We start from the raw sequence: 23,518 nt of genomic DNA, 5'->3' as shown, positions 1-23,518 counted from the left end.
AGGTTAATGGGAGTGAGTAACGTAAACTTTTTTAAAAATTCTTATCTAACCTTTCTTCCTCTCCATATTTAAACTCCCAAACAAGATTAAACATTTAACCTCATTTACATCCTATAAACTCTCAAACAAGGTTAATTTTTAACTTTCCATTTCATCACTTTCCTTCCCTTTCCATTACCTCCTTTAACTCTCACCTCCATTAACGTCCAAACTCCCAAACAAATGCTTAGAGAGATATGGATAAATAGAGTTCAGTACGTGTCTTATGAAACACATGCAAAGGTGCCACCTTTCTTCCTTCTCGAGCTTTCCCTTTGATAGAATACAATACTATCTATAAAAATGTTAGCATACAAATCCAAAATTTCTTTCAGCTGCAACAATGGATCTAATTCATACTTCCCTGAATTTAGTAGCCCCTCCCTTCACCTTCTTCTCCCTTTGCTTTGTGTTGCCTCCATATCTTATTTTCAAGTCCTTTCTCTCCCTTTTCTATTCCATTTTCAGTGAGGATGTTTCAGCGAAGGTTGTTCTCATAACTGGTGCATCTTCTGGTATCGGAGAGGTACTTCATTAATCTTCAGATTGGGCTGAAATTTTTCATTGAAAGACTTGCCTAATTCTCTCTGTTTATTAAATTTTGTAGAATCTCGCATATGAATATGCAAAAAGAGGAGCATGTTTAGCCCTTGTAGCACGCAGAGACAAATCACTGAGAGAAGTTGCTGATATAGCAGAAGAATTGGGTTCTCCTGATGTCCTAAGGATAGTTGCTGATGTGCAAAAGTCTGAAGATTGCAGTCGAATGATTCAAGAAACCATTAACCATTTTGGGAGATGTCAGTAAAAAAAAAATTGATTTTATTTTCCACCCATTTTCAAATGTTAATTTAATCTTAGATTTCGTTACTGCAGTGGATCATCTAGTTAATAATGCTGGTATCAGTTCGGTCTCTCTGCTTGAAGAAGCAACTGACATCACAAATTTTAGGACTGTAATGGTAAAATTCTAAATCAAGCTCCTATTCTATATAGATAATTTTATGGCCCTTGGGGACATGCAGGATACGAACTTCTGGGGATCAGCTTACACAACTAGTTTTGCAATTCCATATCTCCGAAGGAGCCGAGGCAAGATCATAGCCCTTTCCTCCTCAGCCTCATGGCTGCCGCAGCCAAGAAAGAGTATCTACAATGTAATGTTTTGACTGTATAGTGAAGTTTTTGAATTTATAGTTCCCTGAATTGAAACCAAGTTTGTTACTCAGGCGAGCAAAGCGGCAATGGTGATATTTTTTGAGACATTGAGGGTTGAATTAGGGTCTGATGTTGATGTGTTGATTGTGACACCTGGGTTCATAGAATCGGAAGTGACACAAGGCAAATTTTTATTACCTGAAGGCAAAGTGGATGTGGATCAAGCACTCATGGATGTAAGTTTCATATCATTAATTAATTCAGTAATTGATAACTATGTTTTGATGATACATTTGGATATGAACCATGAATTTTTGGGAGTAGGTTGAAGTGGGTAATTTCCCAGTAGAGTCGGCGAGTCGATGTGCGAACTCTATAGTGAGAAGTGCTTGCAAAGGAGATAAGTATCTGACAGAGCCAGCATGGTTAAGGATGACGTGGGTGTGGAAGGTGTTTGCACCTGATGTTATGGAATGGTTTTATAGATCGTTCTTCAATATTTCGAGGCATGAAGAAGCTCCTAGCAGGGAAGCCCAATTACGTTTATTGTAATTGTAGTCCAATTACGTTTATCAAGTTTGTTAATGTGCCTTGTTGTTATTGCCCAATCAATTACCATGTCCGACTTGAATAAATAAATAAATAATACTTAATTTTGTATGATCTGTTCTATTATTTATTTTAAAAAGGGGACCGTGACCCGAAGAATAAAAACCTCTAATCACACAAGACAGACTTGGCTATAATGTCAGAAAAAAGACTTGGGTATAATGTCAGCATATGTAGATCTTCTACAGGATAACCGGTTCCTTTTGTGATAGGTGTGGATTATCCAAACCTCCAGTCGATGCATATATCTCAGTCAGATTGTCTTTACTGGTTCCATTGGATTTCATTTTTGCTTCATCTTTTTACTCAACTTAGCGATTATGCAAGTTACAATAAGAAAGTCTAGTAAAAAAATTACCTTTCCATCTCAAAAATTAATAGCAAAACCTTTAACCATACAACCAGCCTACTAATACTCCTAGTTGATTAGGGGTGTTTAAAAACCGAACCTGATCGAAATAACTGATCGAACCCATGAATTTCGGTTGTTCGGTCTATTAATATTGAAATATTAACCAATGCTAAAATAAGCATTAGTCTCTACCATCTGATTATAGGTTTTTTTATAGTCTTTACCATCTGGTTATAGGTTTTTTTTTTTGAAGTCCTGATTATAGGTTTAAACATTAGATGATTATAAAATTCAACATTACAAAAATTAAATATTGTGTCACCCTATATAGTGAACAGTAATAAGAGATCACCATAGATTCAATCTTTAATTAAATTATCTTTTAAATTATCTTTAATCCTTAAATTATGATAATTTTTCTAATACAAGCATTGTAATAATATAATATAAAATAAGAAATAATTTATTTAATAAATGATAGAACTGAAAACCGAACCGAATCAAAATATTCGGTTCCGTTCGGTTTGTTAATACTATTCGGTTAGGTTCAGTTTTCATTTTAAGTGTTATTTGGTATTCGATTATTTCGGTTTGGTTTTCAGACCGAACTGATCGTTGAACATTTATATAGTCGATGCATATCTTATGTTGTCTTTACTTGCTCATGAATACATATCTTATGTTGTCTTTTACTTGCTCCATCCGAGTTTATTTTTACTCAAACTATGTGAAAATTGGACAGACAAATATACTCCAAATTGAACGGGCATAATAGTAGTCACGCAGGATTTTTCTAAGTAATTTCGAGTTTGAACTTAGGTACGAAATCCGGTTTTCATTGTTTCGAATAAGTATTTTTGGAAGAATGTGAATCACGGACTCCACCTCCAGACATTTGGAGCACTCTGATGTTAGGCTCAAGTGACAATGATGTTGAACTTCATTTGACAGTGCTCCATTCTACTTCACCTACTAGATGAAGAAACGTAGATGCTCAGGTATTCTACATCGCCAGATAGTCGACAAATCAATCGACTCTTCGAGGTGCAAGGAGGTCTTAATCTAAAGAAGATAAGCTGATAACATACAAAAATTTCCTGCTCGCCAATACCAGTTTGGGAAGAGCACCATTAATGCGATTTGGAAAATTCTGCTTAGAGGTAGGTAGAATCGAAGCCAAACTATTCCAACGCCAACCTTCATTCCCTTTCCAGTGAAGGAAAATAGGCTATCGTTTGGCAGCGGAAATATAAAACTTTAACCTTTTTCCATTAACCCAAGATCCGTTAATCGTTATTTCATATAAAGAGGGATAGAAGGAAATACCTTTCGATGAACTATCTACCGTTGCAATCGTAGTGCCCACAACTCTTACTCCGAGTTCCCGAGCACAAGACAAAAACACAATTCAAAATATGGTTAGAACTCAACCGTATGAAAGCAACCAAAGTAGATTGCCTCTAATAAATCAACACAAGATCAAGGAATAAGAGAAAGAGATTAATAATCAATTGAAACGGAAGGAAGCGGTAGATGATCTCGTCCTCAACAAGGGGGTCGAAATTCTCTCTCTCCAGTTGGCTAGGGTTTTGGTCGAATTCTACTATAAGGGGGTATATATACTCTCTTGTATCTAAACCCTAGTTAGATAGAATTGGGTTACTGAATAAGAATTTAATTCGGAATAAAATTCTTATTAGTTATTATCTATAATTATATCTAAATATAAAGATAATAATAACCTGACAGGATAATAATAGAAGCAATTTAATCTCATTAAATCTCTTAACTTATTTGTCCTTTAATTAATTTAATTCACAATCATAATCTAATTAGAATTGTTAAAAATCAAATTAATTATTTATGTATTTTATATTCATAAAATCGCCCCCCCCCCCCTTATGTACTGGGCCTTAGTGGACTCAGTTGGGCTTCCATCAATTAATTAATATCCGTTTCTCTTTTGGGCTCCAAGTCTTATGTGTGACCCATTAGGTTCTTATTGCTTCTAGCCGTATGCAACCATTAAATTAATTTTCTCAGAATTATATTTAATCTTTTGCATAACGGAATGAGTACGTGAAATGTGATTGACAGATCTGAAACATTCCCCTAGAGCTATAAGAAGAAAGGTTGATTCTGTCGTTGACCTTTCCGTATTAGTTACAGTATAATTCGATCCTTCATCAACTACATCCTTGAACTAAATCTTATGACTATGGATAATGTCAAGTCACATATAGCGAGACGTTCGTTTTACTTGTACAGACCGAGTTAACTCCAATTAGATAGGTTAAGTGAAATCTACATTTCAAGTCTTAAGCCATCACCTTGCAAGGATTTAGAGTCAAGTCTTCCACAAGCGATCCTTGGACGTATCTCCCATTTATCGGGAGTGACAAATGCTCAATCCAATGTATAACTATCCTGCAATTACTTCCTGTGATACCCAACGTCTGCCGTTCACACCCTAGAGTCATCTCTGTTATGGATCGTGTTACAACAGGATCAAAGCATCACATTTCATAATCCAGAATCACTAATTAACATTCCTTTGAGTCTTAGGATTACTTATACCTATTAATACCAATGAGATGAACAGGTGACAAGGATAAATCTACCCATCCTGTTATCTCAAGTCGGGTCCCCAATCCTAATGAACTCTCTTTCATTGGATCCATGCAACTGTCTAGATATTTGCATATCTGAAGCTTGTAAGATCAGCTCTCTGTCTCGACAGAAGACATTGTTACATGCAAGTCTCAGCAGTGATATGTCAATCCTATTTCTAAACATATTACTTGACTTGGGGTGGTTTTAAGTTTATTAGTTTATTATAAAGTTTTATCTCACTTCATGCTTGTATGAACACCTTATAATCACTTTAAACAAATTTAGGGATTTCCTTTTATTAGACTTATTTAGTTCTTAAAGGAGGTTGCCTTCATATAGTTATGAAACCATATCTTATTAAAACAAATGATATAAAGAACACTTCATTTACATTTAGTTCATATCCTAGAATAATTGTCTATAGGACACTAAACCCCAACATACTCCCACTTGGACTAAAGCCAATTGTTTCTACAACTTATCCCAGTAGAACTTAGATGACGATCATGTACTTTCTAGGCTAAGGGCTTTGTCAACGGATCTGCAACGTTGTCCTCATTAAGTACTCTTTCTATTCTCACATCTCCTCTTGCCACAATCTCTCTTACAATGTGGTATCGCTTTAGGTAATGCTTGAATGCATTATGAGACCGTGGTTCCTTTGCTTGTGCAATGGCTCCATTGTTATCACAGTACAGAGTAATGGGATTTACAATGTCAGGCACCACACCAAGTTCTGTAATGAACTTCTTAATCCAAACCGCTTCCTTTGCTGCTTCCGCAGTAGCGATGTACTCTCACTCGGTCGTAGATAAAGCTACGCTTCCCTGCTTGGAACTCTTCCAACTGACCGCGCCCCATTCAAGATAAACAGGTATCCTGATTGGGATCTAAAATCGTTCTCATCTGTGAGATGACTGGCATCTGAAAATCCTTCTATTTTCATATCCCCTTCTCCGTACACTAGGAACATGTCTTTAGTCCTTCTCAATTACTTAATGTTGGTCCCGTGTAACGTGACAAGATTAGTTCCAAGGGGGGGGATAGGAACTATTCAAAAAAATTATCTGTTAAGGCTGACTTCTTTTCTTTAAGAAAATATTTACACAGCAGTGCTGAGTAGTTTAAGACACAAGCTTAGTCAACTGGTGACTAAGTCTGTTTCTTTTCTTGAGTCAGGAGATAGCACCTGAGTCTATTCCTGAACTCAGCTTCTCAATGCACTTAACTCAGCATGAGTTCGTTACTTAGTCAGTTTTATAGCAAGCAATATATAAAGGAGTTGAGGGTTAGAAATATGTTACTCAGCAGACATATCCTGGTTCGGCCTCTCCGCCTACGTCCAGTCCCCGGAACTCGTTCTGAGCTTTTTGAATCCTCTATTGAGCTCTTTAAAGGTAGAGCACGAAACCTTTTACAACAGAAGCTGAGTATACAAGAGTACCTTCCTCTATTCCTCTACTCACTCCTATCACTACCGCTGAGTACTATAACTGAGTACTCAGCTTCTCCTTTCTATACTTCTAGAAATGATAAGTGTTTGTCCTAAACAACAATTGCTAAGACACTTTAGATGAATAAGATCACTCTAGACTTTTACACAAGATTGGAATTGGTGTAAGATTTGCTTTGCTTTTCTCACACAACTTCAAGTATCAATTTGGTCAGCGTTTCAACTTGATTGAAGATCTGCGTCGAATGAAGCATTTGAGTGGCCTATTTATAGTGACACTTGAGGCACCGGTGATTTCGAATTTCGGAATAACCGTTGGAGTAAAACGGCTTCCTGTCGCTTTCACTCAGTACGTGCTCAGCGTCCTCAGCCAATCATATTCGTGTATCTTCTGTCTTCGCCAGTACTCAACAGCTTTTCGTCAGATGAAACAGAATGTTCCCACATTTATGGCAAAGTCTTCTAGACAGCTTCCTGCGCCTTCTGAGCTTTACCCAAAGTAGAAATACTTTGTCTCCAAGTTTATTATGTTCTGTCGCTGACTTGTACTTCTTGTCGTTCAACTCAGCAGCTTCATCTTGAAGCTATTGGTAGAAGGCTTCTCGATCCTTCTAGTTGCTGGGCTTATGTCTTACTCAGTACGACGGCGTTTTGAGTCTATTTGGGCCATGAGGCTTTGACTCTCTTTTATGGGCCTTGGGTCCATTTAGCTAATTGGCTTATTAATCAAATAACTCAACATTGAACAAACACATTAGTATGAATAAATCAAAGCAGTTAAATTTAATGTGTTGGAATATTTTTATCATTCACATAAATAATTTTGTCAAATGAAAATCATGTGGAAAGGTGTTTCAACAAACTCCCCCATTTTGATGTTGGCAAAAATATTCAATAAGGAACTCAGTGTTGAGCTCCCCCATGATGATTGACCTATTCTTAACGTCTTAAGATTCTCCCCCGTAAGGGTTGAGCCGCTGACTTAGTTTTACTTTAAACATTTTAAGGTTTAATCAAGTAAGTCTAAAGTCAGTGTTCAGAGTTAGGTAAGTTCTTGGACCAGGCTTATTTCACTCAGTTTCGATATAAAGTTAAGCGGAAGATTAAGTTCAAATATTAGAGTTAGCTGAGTGAGTTAATTGAGGCTGAGTAGTTTTACTCAGTGGCCAAGTACATGATTAATTCAATGTTGTCAAGCTTTAGTTACTTTGTTCAATTCAAATAAGAGACATGTCATGAATTTAGATCAACACAGCAGATATGCATAAAGTGATAATCAGATAACACAGATAATTTAATGAAGATACGTTAGTATTTAGCACGCAACATAACATAAGCAAGTACACAAGGTTACAAATATCTATCGCCTAATGTTGACAGACACTTGGTTAGACTTGGTCTTGGGTTGTTGCTGGGGTTGAGTGCTAGGAGGGACAACTAAAGAAGTGGAACCAGAATGTTGTTTCTTTTGTTAAGTTCCAGCTGGATGTTTATCTTTCTCCCCCTTTTTGCCACCATCAACGGGCTGAGGGACAGCTGCATAAAACTTCCCTTGTTCAACAGCACGAGTTAGTAGGGCGGAATACTGCTGGAGTTGAGTCGTACTGTGCTTGAGCCTGTCAAAGACCTTGATCCCACCAGCCATGTTGGACGCCGGAATGTCCATATGAGAACTGATGACGCTGAGTATAAATTGAAGGGACTTGCCCATCCAGCTCATGGTGTCGATCATCATGGCGTAAGACTGATGGTACATTTTGAGCAGACCAGCGTCATAATGGTGTCGCTGGTTAGATTGATGTGTGACATGGTTATAAGTTGCCTTGGCAAGTTGAAAAATCTCAGATGTCTTGGCCTGTTCAGTTTGCATCTCTTCTCTTGATAAATTGAGCATGTGAATGGATTCAGCAATTTGCTTGATTGTGCATTGAGAGGAAGAGGCAACTAATTCTCCAGTTGTGGTCAACTCAGTTAAGACTTGAGTAAGTTGAGCTGACTTAGCCACATCAGAGTTGGCGACAGTTAAGGCGTTGAGTTTCCCTTCAATTGTGTCCATATGTTGCACCATGTGCAAGTGAAGGTTTGCCATTTTGGTAGCAAACTCTTGCTTTGGCTGCTGAGCTACCATTTCAGTCAGCACACATAAGAGCTCCTTGAGACCTTTTAGTTCAGTGAGGAGTTAAGTGATGGCGCTCAGTTGTGTAGGCTCCGCTAAACTGCGCTCAGTATTAGTTCCATTAGTGCTTTGTATTTCTGCGATGAGTTCTTGGGCAGCTTGTAAGATTCGTTTCCCAGACTGGGAAGAAGTCAAGAACTGCAGAGGGTCAGTTTGAGAAGTTTCAGGAACTGAGTTTTGGTTGGCGGCAGGTGGTTGTTCATCTGAATGCACACCAGAATTAGAGTTGCCCTTTGGATCAGGTGAGGTTTGAGCAACTTGAGTTGCAAACTGAGTGGTGTGATCCGCTGCAGGAATTGATACATTGTCTGACTGTTCTAGAAGAGAGTTGAGTGGTGACGTAGCATTGTCTACCTGCTCAGTGTCAGTCAGGAGCTGAACATTGACTTGAGGAGGAGTCAGCTTGAGATTGTCTTGAGCAGGAGATTTCTCTAGTGTATGTTCATTCTCTTGAACAGCGGGTTCATCGATCACTTGCTTTGATGAGCTGGTAGCAGCGGTGTCGAAGACTTGGCATGTTCCTGACCACGAGAAACAGAGGCTTGTTTTTCCTTGACTGGTGAGGGCTTGGTAATAGGCTTAGAGAAAAAGTTGAAGTCCAAGTCAGTCAAATTTATGATAGGTTCATGGAGAGGTGAGTCATCCAGTATATCAAACACTGGAGGTTTGTGTGCCTTCTTCTTATATCGTTTGTCACTGCCATCTTTAGAAAGGTTTGAAGAAAGGAGTTGGTCAGTGGTGCTTGGTGACACAGGATGGACTTGCTCAGCGTCATTAGTAGTGGTGTCAATAGTTGACTCATCTCGTGGCTCAGTAGCTGGATTCTTCATCTGCTCAGCGGAGACAGATTGTTTTTGTTGATTGTTTGAAGGTTGAGTTCTTTCAGCAGATTCCTGAGTTCGCAGAAAGAAGGAATCCTTTGGAACGGATACATCTAGAGGAATTGCATCCAACGGTGTATCTCCAGAAACCCTCTTCCTCTTTAGGGGTGACTCAGTTTTCTCTTGTTCATCTTCAGTTTCTTGAACAATGGCAGGTCATTTTTGGGCAGCTTTGGTAGGTTGAGGTTTCTTTTTTATTGACTCAGCGGGAGATGAGTTATGCATAACAACTTTTAGGCGTTTGATAGTTTGGAGTGTGGGTTCTGCTTTTCTCTTCTTTCCTTTACCGGTCGGCTCAGCTTCCTCTTCAGCTTCAATCACCGCATCCTTTCCTTTCTTTGATTTAAAGGGAAGACTGTGTGCAAGTTTAGTGAGATCTTCAATGGTGATTTCCGTACCTAATATGCTTTCCTCATTCTTAAAGCTGATTTTGTGATCCCTAAAAATTTTGGTAATGAGTGAGCCCATTCGAAGTGCTCCAGTGCTTCGTTGCATAGTCCCGATCAGGAACACAGGCATGTTCAGGGGTTTGTAGTTGAGCATATTCCATAAGAAGCATTGCTCGAAGTTAGAGGCAGAGGAAGTGGCGTTGACCTTTGGATAGATGTAGTTGGTCAGTAGGTAGTGGGCGTGCCTCTGATGCTGAGTAAGCGAAGTGCAAGAGACTTCCCCTACATGCCCTTCAGGTTTACAAAAAGTAGCAGTGTACTTAACCTTCTTATAGTCATTTGTTCTCCTCAGCTCAGCTCCCTCGTCCTTCAAGTTTAGAAGGATGGCTAGATATGAACGGTTGATGATGATTTGCTTCTTGTTGATGTAAGTGACCATAAAATCAATATCGTCCGTGGAAACCAGCAGATTGGAGTAGAACTCAGTTACAAGCCTTGGGTAGGTCAGCCCGTTTAAGGAGAATAGTTTGGTCCATCCATTCTTGGATATCCAGTCACTGTAAGATTTCACAGTTTCTACGAAGCTTTTTGAGAACCATCGTGACGCTACAATGTCTAAGCCTTCAACGTCGGAGTATACGGATTGAAAGGTTCTCTCCTTAGGTTCCTCAGTTTTCTTACCCTTATCCTTCTTCTTTTTCTTAGAAGGAGTTGAGTGCTCAGTGTGAGGATCAACACCGAGAATGCTGACCTCGTCCATGGGTTGGTCATGCTGACCATGTCCAGTATGAGCCTCATCTTCTGGAGTATCAATGTACTCTTGCTCAGCTGGAGAACCGGGGTTGATGTCTGAGCGATTATCTTCATATTGGTCACCAGAGACATTCTGGGAATCAGACATGGTGTTCTTGAGAGTTTCTTTGAGAAGATTTGAAGTTCAGAAGTTTAGAGAGAGAGAAGGTTCGAGTGCGAATTTCAAGTGTAGAGAGTGAATAGTGAGAAAATATTCACTATTTATAGACGATGGATGGTGACTTGATAGGTTGGATGGAATGGTTGGAATTTGAACCGTCGAAGGTCAGTTACCACTAACATTAATTACGAGAAACGGCGCATGCTTTTACTAATGATGACGCTTACGTCATCCTAGAGACTACGTAAATACGCGTGCAAACCCTAATTGTGCAAGCTGCATTACTCAACGACATAGTTACTCATCCGTTCAAGTTCTGAGTGTATAAAGCAGTTTTAGTTCATTGTGTGGTAATGAGTACTCAGTATGCATAGAAACTCAGTATGTATAGCAACTCAGCATGTATAGCAACTCAGCATGTAATGCATTACTCAGCATGAATTGTACTTAGATTTTATTGAAGTGGATTGAACATACCGATAGCTTCTCTAAGTATGTTGAATTGCTCACGAGCCAGTGGCTTGGTGAAGATATCAGCAAGCTGCTCATCCGTTGGGACATAGGTCAGCTTGATCTCTCCCTTGAGTACATGGTCTCTGATGAAGTGATGTCTTATGCTAACATGCTTCATCCTGCTGTGCTGGATTGGGTTCTTTGACAGGTCAATGACACTTTTGTTGTCACATTTGACTTCAATCATTTTAGTCTGAACACCATAATCTTCTAACTGTTGCTTAATCTAGAGGACTTGAGCAACACAGCTTCCAGCAGCAATGTACTCAGCTTCAGTGGTTGACAGGGCTACTGACGACTGCTTCTTACTGAACCAAGACACAAGACAGCTTCCAAGGAAATGACATCCTCCTGAGGTGATTTTTCGTTCAAGCTTGTCTCGTCCATAGTCAGCGTCAATGTATCCAATGAGTGTGAAATCATAAGTATTGGGATACCATAAACCTGCATTCACTGAGCCTTGCAAATATCTAAGGATTCTTTTTACAACTATGTAATGAGATTCCTTAGGGTTAGATTGATATCTAGCGCAATAACATACTGAGAACTGAATGTCCGGCCTCATGGCAGTTAAGTAGAGTAGAGAGCCAATCATACCTCGGTACAATTTGCTGTCTACTGACTTACCATTTTCGTCAGCGCAGAGGACAGTGTCAGTGCCTATTGGGGTAGATATTGACTTGCAGTTCTCGAGTTCATACTTCTTCAATATCTCCTTAGCATACTTAGTTTGACTGATGAAGATGCCATTTTTCCCGTTGTTTGATTTGAAGTCCAAGGAAGAAGTTGAGTTCTCCCATCATTGACATTTCAAACTCAGTCTGCATCTGCTTACTAAATTCCTTGCATATGGACTCATTAGTGGCACCAAAAATAATGTCATCAACGTATATCTGAGCCAGTAGGGTATCTTTACCCTTCCTTTTAATGAATAAGGTTGTATCAGCTTTACCCCTGACATAATTTCTAGTCAGCAGGAAACTGGTCAGCCTCTCATACTAAGCACGTGGTGCTTGCTTGAGACCATACAGAGCCTTTTTGAGCTTATAAACGTGGTTTGGGAACTTGGGATCCTCAAACCCTGGAGGCTGATTAATATAGACTTCCTCGTTTATAACTCCACTAAGGAATACACTCTTAACATCCATTTGAAATAACTTAAAGTTCATGTAACTAGCATATGCACATAAAATTCTTATAGCCTCTAGCCTTGCCACTGGGACGAAGGTCTCACCGTAGTCAATACCTTCTTGCTGACTGTAGCCCTGAGCTACAAGTCTTGCTTTGTTCCTGACTACGTTCCCTTGTTCATCTAGCTTGTTGCGGAAGACCCATCTTGTTCCTATGGTCTTCTGGCTTCTTGGGTTTGGCACTAAGTCCCATACTTCATTTCTCTTGAACTGATCAAGTTCTTCTTGCATTGCACCCATCCAGAACTCATCGTGCTCAGCTTCAGAGAAGTTCTTTGGTTCCAGAACTGAGACGAATGCTACATTGCTGAGGTATCTCCTGAGTTGATTTCTGGTCATCAGGGTGTTTTTAGCAGCATCAAGAATAGCACTCTCTGAGTGTCCTCTTGGTATTCTGATCTCCTTTGGTAGAGTGATGTCTTGAGCTGGTTGTGTTTCAACAATCTCTGCAGGTATAGATTGGTCAGTGAAGATAATTTGAGTTTCGCTTTTACCTTTAGTCAGCCCTTGAGGTAGTGACTCAGCTGCTGTTTCTTGGTCAACAGGTGCTGAGTATGGATCATCCTCAGTCAGCTGCTTGTCTTTTCCTGCAGGGTTAGTTTCATCGAACTCAACATGTACGGACTCTTCTAAGACCTGAGTTCGTTTATTGAAAACTCTGTATGCTTTGCTGTTTGTTGAGTAGCCTAAAAAGATAGCTTCATCAGCTTTTGAATCAAACTTAGCAAGGCTGTCTTTAGTATTTAAAATGAAACATTTACAGCCGAAGGCACGAAAGTATCCAATGTTGGGTTTTCGTCCTTTCCAAAGTTCGTAGGGAGTCTTCTTTAATATGGGTCTGACTAGAGCCCTATTAAGTATGTAGCAAGCTGTGTTGACAGCTTCTCCCCAAAAGTACTTCGGAAGCCTATTCTCACTCAGCATTGTCCTGGCTATTTCAACCAAGGTTCTGTTTTTCCTCTCAACAACCCCATTCTGTTGAGCCGTTCTAGGAGCAGAAAAATTATGGTCAATGCCGCTGGCTTCACAGAATTCAACAAACTGTTGATTTTTGAATTCTCCACCATTATCACTTCGGATGTGAGCTAACTTTAGGTCTTTATCATTTTCAAGTTTTCTTACTAATGTTGAAAACGTCTCAAAGGTTTCATACTTGCTACTCAGCAAGATGATCCAAGTGTACCGAGAAAAGTCATCTACAATGACCAAGGAAAATCTCCTACCACCCAAGCTCAGCGGCTGGATTGGTCCGAAGAGATCCAAGTGTAGCAACTCGAGCGGACGCTTAGTTGAGACAATGTTTTTACTGTGAAAAGATTTTTTAGTTTGTTTTCCATACTGCCAAGCATTGCATAATTGATCCTTTTCGAACTTAAGTTCTGGCAATCCCTCAACTAATTGCTTTCTTGCTAATTTGGCCAGGAGGTCCATGCTTACATGACCAAGTCTCTTGTGCCATAGCCAGGAATTTTCTTCCTTTGACACTAAGCATACATTTTTTGAAAATTTCTGTTCCAAATTCAGCATAAAGACATTATCAACACGAGGGGCAGTTAAAATTAATTCATTTGTTTTTCCCTCGAGTATTTTACATCCAGTGTTATCAAATATAACTTTTCTGCCGTTGTCACATAGCTGAGCTATGCTCAGTAAGTTATATTTAAGTCCACTGACTAGGGAGACTGACTCAATAGTAGGATTACCACCAACGGTTCCTGACCCTACTATCTTACCCTTTTTGTTGTCTCCGAAACTTACGCTTCCACCTCGTTTACGCACAAGTGTGATGAACTGAGTTTCATCACCAGTCATATGCCTCGAGCATGCGCTGTCAATGTACCACATCTTTGACTTCTCAGCACACCTCAGGCCTACCTGCAATATAGCTAGTTAACTTTAGGTACCCAAGTCTTTTTGGGTCCTTGTTTGTTAGGCTCAGCAGGTGAAACATCATATTTAATCTTATGACGACACACTTGGATAGTGTGCCCATTTTTCCCACAGAAGTCATAGCTGACCTTCCGTTGGGGATATCTCACTGACTGGTCAGCACCCCAATGCTGAGCATGCCAGCACACCTTTGTGGTGTGTCCTTTCTTTCCACAGAAGTCACACTGGACATTCCGATGAGGATTCCATCTCTGCTGACTAGTACTTCGGTACTGAGTGTTCAGAGGAATATTTCTTTTATTCGGAACCTTGAATTGGTTCTGAATAGATGTGATGTCCTTTCTCAGTTTCTTAGAGTCTAATTGGACCTCAGAGACAAACTTGTGCATAGTTTCTATGTTGCTATGCAAAGTTGAGTTGTCTTGGAGAAGATATCGAAGGTCACTGAGTTTGACCTCTTCAATCTCGTCACATCGCCTGCTGAGTGCTCTAACCTTCTTGTTACACTTTTTGATAAGTGTGTAGAGGTCACTCAGGGCATTTATCATTTCATTTCTGAGCAGGGGTAGTGATATTACCTCAGTTGAGTGTGCCTCATTGTCAGATGCAATGGAGGGGTCAGCATGCTCAGAAACACAAGGCTCAGCAAGCTCATCAGCCATGAAGCAAATCTTTGCTGACTCAGTGGCATCAGCTTCTGATGATGATGACTCATCACTGTCACTCCAGGTTGCCACCATTGCCTTCTTGTTGTTCTTCTTTTCCTTCCTCAAGGTAGGACAGCTTGATTTAATATGGTCAGTTTGATAACATTCAAAGCATGTGATGGGCTTTGAGTTGTCCTTCTTGTACTTGCTGTCGCTGGACTCAGCTTTGTACTTGTCAAACTTCTTGTAAGGCTTCTTGGAATATTTATCATTCTTTCTGAACATCCTTTTCATTTTTCTAGTGAACATGGCCATTTCTTCATCGTCTGTTGAGCTCCCATCAGTGGAGTCAGCTTTCATGACAAGAGACTTTTGCTTCTTGTACTCAGACTTCTCCTTCACCTCAAAGTTCTTCATTGAGATCTCATGGGTCAGCAGAGATCCAATGAGTTCATCATACTTGTAGGTGGTCAAGTCTTGAGCTTCCTCAATAGCAGTTTTCTTGGCTTGCCAGCTTTTGGGAAGACTCCTCAGTATCTTCTTGACTTGCTCTTCCTCAGTAAAGATCTTGCCAAGTCTTTTGAGCTCGTTGATTATGTTTGTGAATCTTGAGTTCATTTCAGAGATTCCTTCATCATCATTCATTTCAAACAGCTCGTACAACCTCATGTGCTGGTTCACCTTGGACTCCTTAACTTTGTTGGTTCCTTCATAGGTGACCTCCAGTTTCTTCCATATTTCCTGTGCTGACTCACAACCTGAAATTTTGTTGTACTCTGCAGCATCTAACGCACAGTGAAGCATGTTTATAGACGAAGCATGATTTTGTAGCTTTTTGAGGTCATCTTCTGTCCACTTAGTCTCAGCTTTAACAACCATTTGGCCGTCAACATTTTCAACAGGAACAAATGGGCCTTGGACTATAGAAAGCCATGCACTCATATTTGTTGCCTGAATGAAGTTTTTCATTCTGTTCTTCCAAAAGGTGTAGTTAGACCCGAAGAACAGAGGAGGCCGAGTAATGGACAGTCCCTCAGGAAGAATCTGAGTTGTCTGATTTCCTGGGAGAAAACGAGTGTTGTTTTCAGCCATTGTGGGGATCAGCTCAAGATAGTTATATCTTGCTCAGTGAGTTTTGAAGCTCTGATACCACTTGTTGGTCCCGTGTAACGTGACAAGATTAGTTCCAAGGGGGGGGGCAGGAACTATTCAAAAAATTTGTCCGTTAAGGTTGACTTCTTTTCTTTAAGAAAAGGTTTACACAACAGTGCTGAGTAGTTTAAGACACAAGCTTAGTCAACTGGTGACTAAGTCTGTTTCTTTTCTTGAGTCAGGAGATAGCACTTGAGTCTATTCCTGAACTCAGCTTCTCAATGCACTTAACTCAGCGTGAGTTCGTTACTTAGTCAGTTTTATAGCAACCAATATATAAAGGAGTTGAGGGTTAGAAATATGTTACTCAGCAGACATATCCTGGTTCGGCCTTTCCGCCTACGTCCAGTCCCCAGAACTCGTTCCGAGCTTTTTGAATCCTCTACTGAGCTCTTTAAAGGTAGAGCACGAAACCTTTTACAACAGAAGCTGACTATACAAGAGTACCTTCCTCTATTCCTCTACTCACTCCTATCACTACCGCTGAGTACTATAACCGAGTACTCAGCTTCTCCTTTCTATACTTCTAGAAATGATAAGTGTTTGTCCTAAACAACAATTGCTAAGACACTTTAGATGAATAAGATCACTCTAGACTTTTACACAAGATTGGAATTGGTGTAAGATTTGCTTTGCTTTTCTCACAGAACTTCAAGTATCAATTTGGTTAGCATTTCGACTTGATTGAAGATCTGCGTCGAATGAAGCATTTGAGTGGCCTATTTATAGTGACACTTGAGGCACCGGTGATTTCTAATTTCGAAATAACCGTTGGAGTAAAACGGCTTCCTGTCGCTTTCACTCAATACGTGCTCAGCGTCCTTGGCCAATCATATTCGTGTATCTTCTGTCTTCGCCAGTACTCAGCAGCTTTTCGTCAGATGAAACAGAATGTTCCCACATTTATGGCAAAGTCTTCCAGACAGCTTCCTGCGCCTTCTGAGCTTTACCCAAAGTAGAAATACTTTGTCTCCAAGTTTATTCTGTTCTATCGCTGACTTGTACTTCTTGTCGTTCAACTCAGCAGCTTCATCTTGAATCTATTGGTAGAAGGCTTCTCGATCCTTCTAGTTGTTGGGCTTATGTTGTTGGTCCCTTATAACGTAACAAGTTAGTTCCAGGGGGGGTTAGGAACTATTTAAAATTTTGTACGTTGAGGCTGACTTCTTTTTCTTTGAAAAGGAATTATACAGCGCGCTGAGTGAAGTAAGACACTAGCTTAGTCAACTGGTTACTAAGTCAGCTTCTTTCTTTGAGTCAGGAGATAGCACTTAAGTCTATTCCTGAACTCAGATACTCAATGCACACAACTCAGCGTGACCTCTTTACTTGGTCAGTTTTGTTTAAGCAAGCAATATATAGATTAAAGGAGTTTAAGGTTAGAACGATGTTACTCAGCAGATTTATCCAGGTTCGGCCTCTATGCCTACGTCCTGTCCCCGGAACACGTTCCGAGCTTTCGAATTCTCTACTGAGCTCTTTAACGGTAGAGCATCAAACCTTTTACAACAAGAAGCTGAGTATAACAAGAGTATCTTCCTCTATACCTCTACTCACTCCTATTCTATTGCTGAGTACTATAACCGAGTACTCAGCCTCTCCTTTCTATTTCTAGAATTGATAATGAGATTGTCCTAAACAACAATTGCTAAGACACTTTAGATGATTGGATAATCACTCTAGACTTTTACACAGTAATATGGAAATTGGTGTAAGTATTTGCTTTGCTTTTTCTCACAGATTCTTCGAGTGTGAATTTGGTCAGCGTAATGGCTAGTTGAAGATCTGCATCGAATGAAGCAACTGAAAGGCCTATTTATAGTGACACTTGAGGTATCGGTTATTTCAAATTTCGAAATAACCGTTGGAGGGAAACGGCTTGATGTCGTTGTCACTCAGTACACGCTCAGTGTCGTTAGCCAATCAGATTGTTGTATCTTCTGTCTTCGGTCAGTGCTGAGCAGCTTTTAGACAGACATGCAGAATGTTTCGCCTTTTATGGCAAAGTCTTCCAGACAGCTTTCTGTGTCTTCTGAACTTTACCCAAAGTAGAAATACTTTGTCTTGAAGTTGTTCCTTGCTCAGCTGCTGTCTTGTACTCTTTGTCGTCCAACTCAGCAGCTTCGTTCCGAAGTAGACAAAGAAAGTCTTCCAGATCCTTCTTCATGCTGAGCTGCGTTTTGTCCATAACGACAGCGTTTTGTTTACAAGGGCCGAGTTGTCTTGGGCCTTTGACTTTCCTTTGGGCCTTTAGCCTTTTAGTCTTTATGTCTTATAAACAATTTAACTCAACATTGAACAAACACATTAGTATAATAAATCAAAGCATTTAAACTTAGTATGTTTTAGAATATTCTTTAAATAATTTTGTCAAATCAAAATCATGTGGAAAGGTGTTTCAACAAACTCCCCCATTTTGATGTTGGCAAAACTATTCAGTGAAGAACTCAGTTTTGAGCTCCCCCATGATAGTTGACCTTTTATAACTTAATAAACTCCCCCGTAAGGGTTGAGCTACTGACACAGTTTTACTCTAAACATTTTAAGGTTTAATCGAGTAAGTCCTAGGTCAGTTTTCAAATAAAGGTCAGCTCATGAAACATATTTTATTGACTCAGTTTTAAGTGGAAGATTTAACTATCAGAGAGCGCTGAGTATTTCGTTGTTCAATGAGTCTTATAAGACAATGTTTTAATCATACAAGACAATGTTAATAGCATACAATCAGAAGACATTAAGAATGATAAACACAGTTGATGTATGCAACACATAATAGCTCAGCATCACATAAGATTTTAATCAAGTTGAGAAATTTGATGCAAGCATAGTATTAATAAGTAGTCAGCATTATACACAACAGGGATACTTAAGACTTAGAAACTAGCTATCCTGACTAAGCTATTTCTTCTTATATATCAGTTTTCCCTTTCCCTTAGGCTGACTACTTCCAGCAGCCTCATGCTGAGTTCTTCCTGTTTGTTCTTTCTCCCCCGTTTTGGCAGCATCAGGAGGAGGAGGAGGCCTGAAGGTGTTGTTTTGAGCAGCTTCAGATATGCGAGCTGAGAAGTCCTTCAGCTTGCTGGTGCTTTCATTTATGCCATCAAAGATAGCAACCCCATCGTCGAATACCTCTTGAGGCACACCAATTTCAGCAGCGCTGAGGATGCTCAGTGCGTAGGCTTGAGATTTACCCATCCAAGTAAGTGTATCAGTCAGCGCAGCATAAGCCTGATGAAACATCTTGAGCAAAGATGAGTCATAGTACTGACGCTGAATGTTGGAGTGACGCACATGGGTGAAGATTTGATGTGTATACTGGAGAATCTCATTCTGCTTCATCTGGTCAGTGTCTATCTCTGCCTTGTTTAGATTCAGAAGACGAACAGCTTCGTCGATCTGTTCTACTGAGCATTGGGAGTAAGAGGAAAGCTGATGGTTTGTCTTCTCTTGCTCAGTTTGAAGCTGGGTGAATAACTGATGAACTTCGGCAGAAGTTGCATCCCCTGAGTTCGCAGCTGACAAGGCTTGAAATTGTCCCTGAAGGGAGTTGATATGTTGAACCATAGTCAGCTGGAGTTCAGCCAGCTTAGTTATGGACGCCTGCTTTGGTTGTTGGGCTTGGGATTGATCATTACACTCAGCAAGTCTTTTAGACCTCGAACCTCATTGAGAAGTTGAGTGACTTGTGGAAGCTGAGTGGATTCATTATCGGCAGACCCAGCAGCAGTGTCTGAATTTTGATGAAGGTTTTGGATCAAGGCCTGAGCCGAGTTAATTATCCTTCGACCAGACTCAGTTTCAGTGAGGTAGTTGAAGGAGTCTTTATTACTTTGACCAGCTGGTGGAGGAGTGAGATTCAGTGCATCATTTGTAGTCCCCTTTGGGTCAGTGACTAGTCTTGGTGTGTCAACTTGCACTTGTTCTTGAGGATGGAGAGGTGATTGAGTAGCAGCATGGGATGCAGGTTCAGAGTCAGGCTGAAGCTGACTTTCTGTTGAAGGTTGGATAGGTTCAGTGCTGACTGGAGCAGGAATATCCTTTTCCGGCAGAGGGCTAGGTTCAGCATCTGCATTTAGAATTGGCTCGGTATTGGTTGGGTTCACAGAAGCATCTAAGTCGGTTTGTTCCTGTGGAAGAGAAACAGAGGCTTGCTTTTCAGTGTGCTCTGGCAGAGTAGTGGAAGATTTCTTGCAAAATTTCAGCTTTATAGTCGATGGATCAGTGGTTGGTCTTTTCTGTGTTAAGTTATCCATGACGTCAAGCACAGTTGTTTGGTGTGCCTTGACAAGTCTTCTTCTCTTTCCCTGAGTCCTTGGAGGAGTGGGATCAGCGTGAATTGATTGAATTGAATGGGATGGAGAATTTACTCCTTGATCAGCATCGTGCTGTTCAGTTTGCTCAGCTTCTTCTTCTGCAGTCAACTCAGTGTGAGTTGGCTCAGCATCTTCTTCACTAGCTGTCTCCTCAGTGTCATCCTGACCACTCTCTTCTCCTTCTACTTCTTGCTCATCATCCTGATCTTCCTCATCTAATTCATCTTCCAACTGTTCAATAAACTGATCATCTAGTTCAACTTCATCGTTATGTTGCTCAGTGGCAACACCTTGACTCTGAGCATAGTGTGAGTCGTCTAGAACAAAGAAGCCAGCAGGAATGGCATCGAGTGGACTTAACTCCGAAGAGTTCTTCTGCTTCTTACTCAGAGGTTCTTCATCAAGGTTTTCCCTTTCATCTGCCTCAGGCTCATCTTCCCTGGGTCTTTTCTCAACTGACTTGGGCTCAGCTTGTGCAGTCGTTCCTTTGGACACAATCTTTATCTTTTTAGGAGCAGGAACAACATCCTTAGAGGTGCCATGCACAGCTTTCCTCTCCCTGTCAGCCGGGGCCTTAGTTCTTTTGCCCTTTTTGATTACTGTCCCCTCAACGTTTGGGTCAACAGCACCTTTTGGGTCAGCAGCACCTTTTCCTTTCTTGATTGGCTGATCAAACTTTAGGGCGAACAGAGCAGCATCAGTTATTTCTGATCCTCGGCCCTTAGTTTCCCCCGTGAGATCTACTCAGTGGTCAAGGAGAATTTTGCTAATGAGTGAACCCAGTCTAAGAGTTCCAGTGCTCCTTTGAAAACCGGCTATCAAGAATACTGGCATGTTGCTGGGCTTGTAGGTCAGCATATGCCATATGAAGCATTGCTCGAAGTTTGTTGCTGAGCTGATGCAATTTATCTTTGGGAAGATGTAATTGGTCAACAGGTAGTGCGCCATCTTTTGGTGTTGTCCCATTGAAGTGCTGGAGATTTCACCAGCATGTCCAGTCGGTTTACAGAACGTGGTGGAGTACCCAGTAACATCCTGATCTCCAGACTTTCTAAGAATGGCTCCTGAGTTCTCGAGTTTTAGAAGGCTGGCTAGGTAGGTGGGATTGATGAAGATGGTTTTGCCCTTCACCTTGGTGGCTAAGTGGTCCTGGTTGTCATCAGCGACACACAGGTAGTGGTAGAATTCCCTTACCAAGTCAGGGTAGGTATTGTAGCTTATTGAGAACAGCTCGGTCCAGCCATTCTTTGAAATCCACTCACAGAATGGTTGCTCTTTTTCAACAAAATCTTTTGAGAACCACCTTGAGTAGTCAATTTTGTATTCCCTGACGTTCTCATAGACCTTGGTGTAGGTTCGTTGCTTAGGTTTCTTTCCCTTGGAGGAGGTACCTTGCTCAGTTTGGGTTTTCTTGCTCGGTGTGGTTGCTTTGGTTTGATCATGCTGGGTAGGAGACTTAGGGTTTCCAGCAGATTGGTGACCGGCATCGGAGATGTTGACAGAATCGTTCGTCATTTTCGGAGAGAAGATATGAATGATTTGAAGTTTTTGAGAGAGAAAATATTTATGCCAGAAAATTCTGTAAGCGTAAAGAGATAAAAATGGGGATTTGCCCATTATTTATAGAGGTGAGAGGTGGATCTTATCGAATCCATGTGTCAGTTTGTCTTTGGGATTGTCAACCGACAAGGATCCTGGCATTTATGACACATTCGGCGCGTACGTCATCCTAGGTGGCTATTCGCGTGCTTTAGCATTAAGTGCAACGGATCAATTTACTCAGTGTGAGAATCCTAATTGTTCTATATTCTGAGTAGTCAGTTTTATATAAACGGATGATTTAAGTAATTGGTTGCTCAGTTTGAGATAATCAATTAACATTAAACACTCAGCATGCATCTATTCACTCAGCAAATAATAGCATAGATCATTCAACATGTTAATCTACTCAGCATGAATCTATATTTAGAACTGGAATTTACTAAAGAGGATTAAACATACCAATGGCTTCTCTCAGTATGCTGTACTGCTCACGAGCCAATGGCTTCGTGAAGATATTCGCAAGCTGCTCATCCGTTGGGACATAGGTCAGCTTGATCTCACCTTTGAGTACATGGTCTCTAATGAAGTGATGTCTGATGCTGACATGCTTCATCCTGCTATGCTGAATTGGGTTCTTTGATAGATCAATTGCACTTTTGTTGTCACATTTGACCTTAATTGTCTTTGTTTGAACACCATAGTCTTCGAGCTGTTGCTTAATCCATAGGACTTAAGCAACACAGTGTCCAGCATCAATGTACTCAGCTTCAGTGGTAGACAAGGCTACAGACGCCTGCTTCTTACTGAACCAGGATACAAGACAGCTTCCTAGGAAGTGGCATCCTCCAGAGGTGCTTTTTCGTTCAAGCTTGTCTCGTCCATAGTCAGCGTCAGTGTATCCAACGAGTGTAAAATCATGAGTGTTGGGATACCATAAACCTGCGTTCACTGAGCTTTGCAAATATCTAAGGATTCTTTTTACAGCTATGTAATGAGATTCCTTAGGGTTAGATTGATATCTAGCACAGTAGCATACTGAGAACTGAAAGTCTGGTCTACTTGCTGTTAAGTAAAGTAGAGAGCCTATCATACCTCGATACAATTTGCTGTCTACCGACTTACCATTCTCGTCAGCACAAAGGACAGTGTCAGTGCCCATAGGAGTAGATATTGGCTTGCAATTTTCAAGATCATATTTCTTCAATATCTCCTTGGCATATTTAGCTTGACTGATGAAGATGCCATTTTTCCCTTGTTTGATTTGAAGTCCAAGGAAGAAGTTGAGTTCTCCCATCATTGACATTTCAAACTCAGTCTGCATTTGCTAGCTAAATTCCTTGCACATTGACTCATTAGTAGCACCGAAAATAATATCATCAACATATATTTGAGCCAGCAGGGTGTCTTTACCCTTTCTCTTAATGAATAAGGTTGTATCAACTTTACCTCTGACATAATTTCTAGTCAGCAGGAAACTGGTCAGCCTCTCATACCAAGCACGTAGTGCTTGCTTGAGGCCGTACAGAGCCTTTTTGAGTTTATAAACGTGGTTTGGGAATTTAGGATCCTCAAACCCTGGAGGCTGATTAACATAGACCTCCTCGTTTATAACTCCATTAAGGAATGCACTCTGAACATCCATTTGAAACAGTTTAAAGTTCATATAACTTGTATAAGCGCATAAAATT

General features: G+C 40.4%; 1 protein-coding gene across 1 annotated transcript; it reads left to right on the top strand.

Moving 5' to 3' along the window:
* The first annotated feature begins 354 nt into the window (after positions 1 to 354).
* LOC136230582 (11-beta-hydroxysteroid dehydrogenase A-like) lies at positions 355 to 1,857 on the top strand. The gene is made up of 6 exons (XM_066019737.1): positions 355 to 565; positions 647 to 839; positions 916 to 1,001; positions 1,065 to 1,196; positions 1,269 to 1,433; positions 1,522 to 1,857. The coding sequence occupies exons 1-6, from the start codon at positions 383 to 385 to the stop codon at positions 1,747 to 1,749; spliced, it is 987 nt and encodes a 328-aa protein (XP_065875809.1). The 5' UTR covers positions 355 to 382; the 3' UTR covers positions 1,750 to 1,857.
* The last annotated feature ends 21,661 nt before the right edge of the window (positions 1,858 to 23,518 follow it).

The sequence above is a fragment of the Euphorbia lathyris genome, chromosome 1 (genome assembly GCF_963576675.1).
Source record: "Euphorbia lathyris chromosome 1, ddEupLath1.1, whole genome shotgun sequence".
Classification (NCBI taxonomy): Eukaryota; Viridiplantae; Streptophyta; class Magnoliopsida; order Malpighiales; family Euphorbiaceae; genus Euphorbia; species Euphorbia lathyris.
This window is presented reverse-complemented; position numbering and strand designations above follow the sequence as displayed.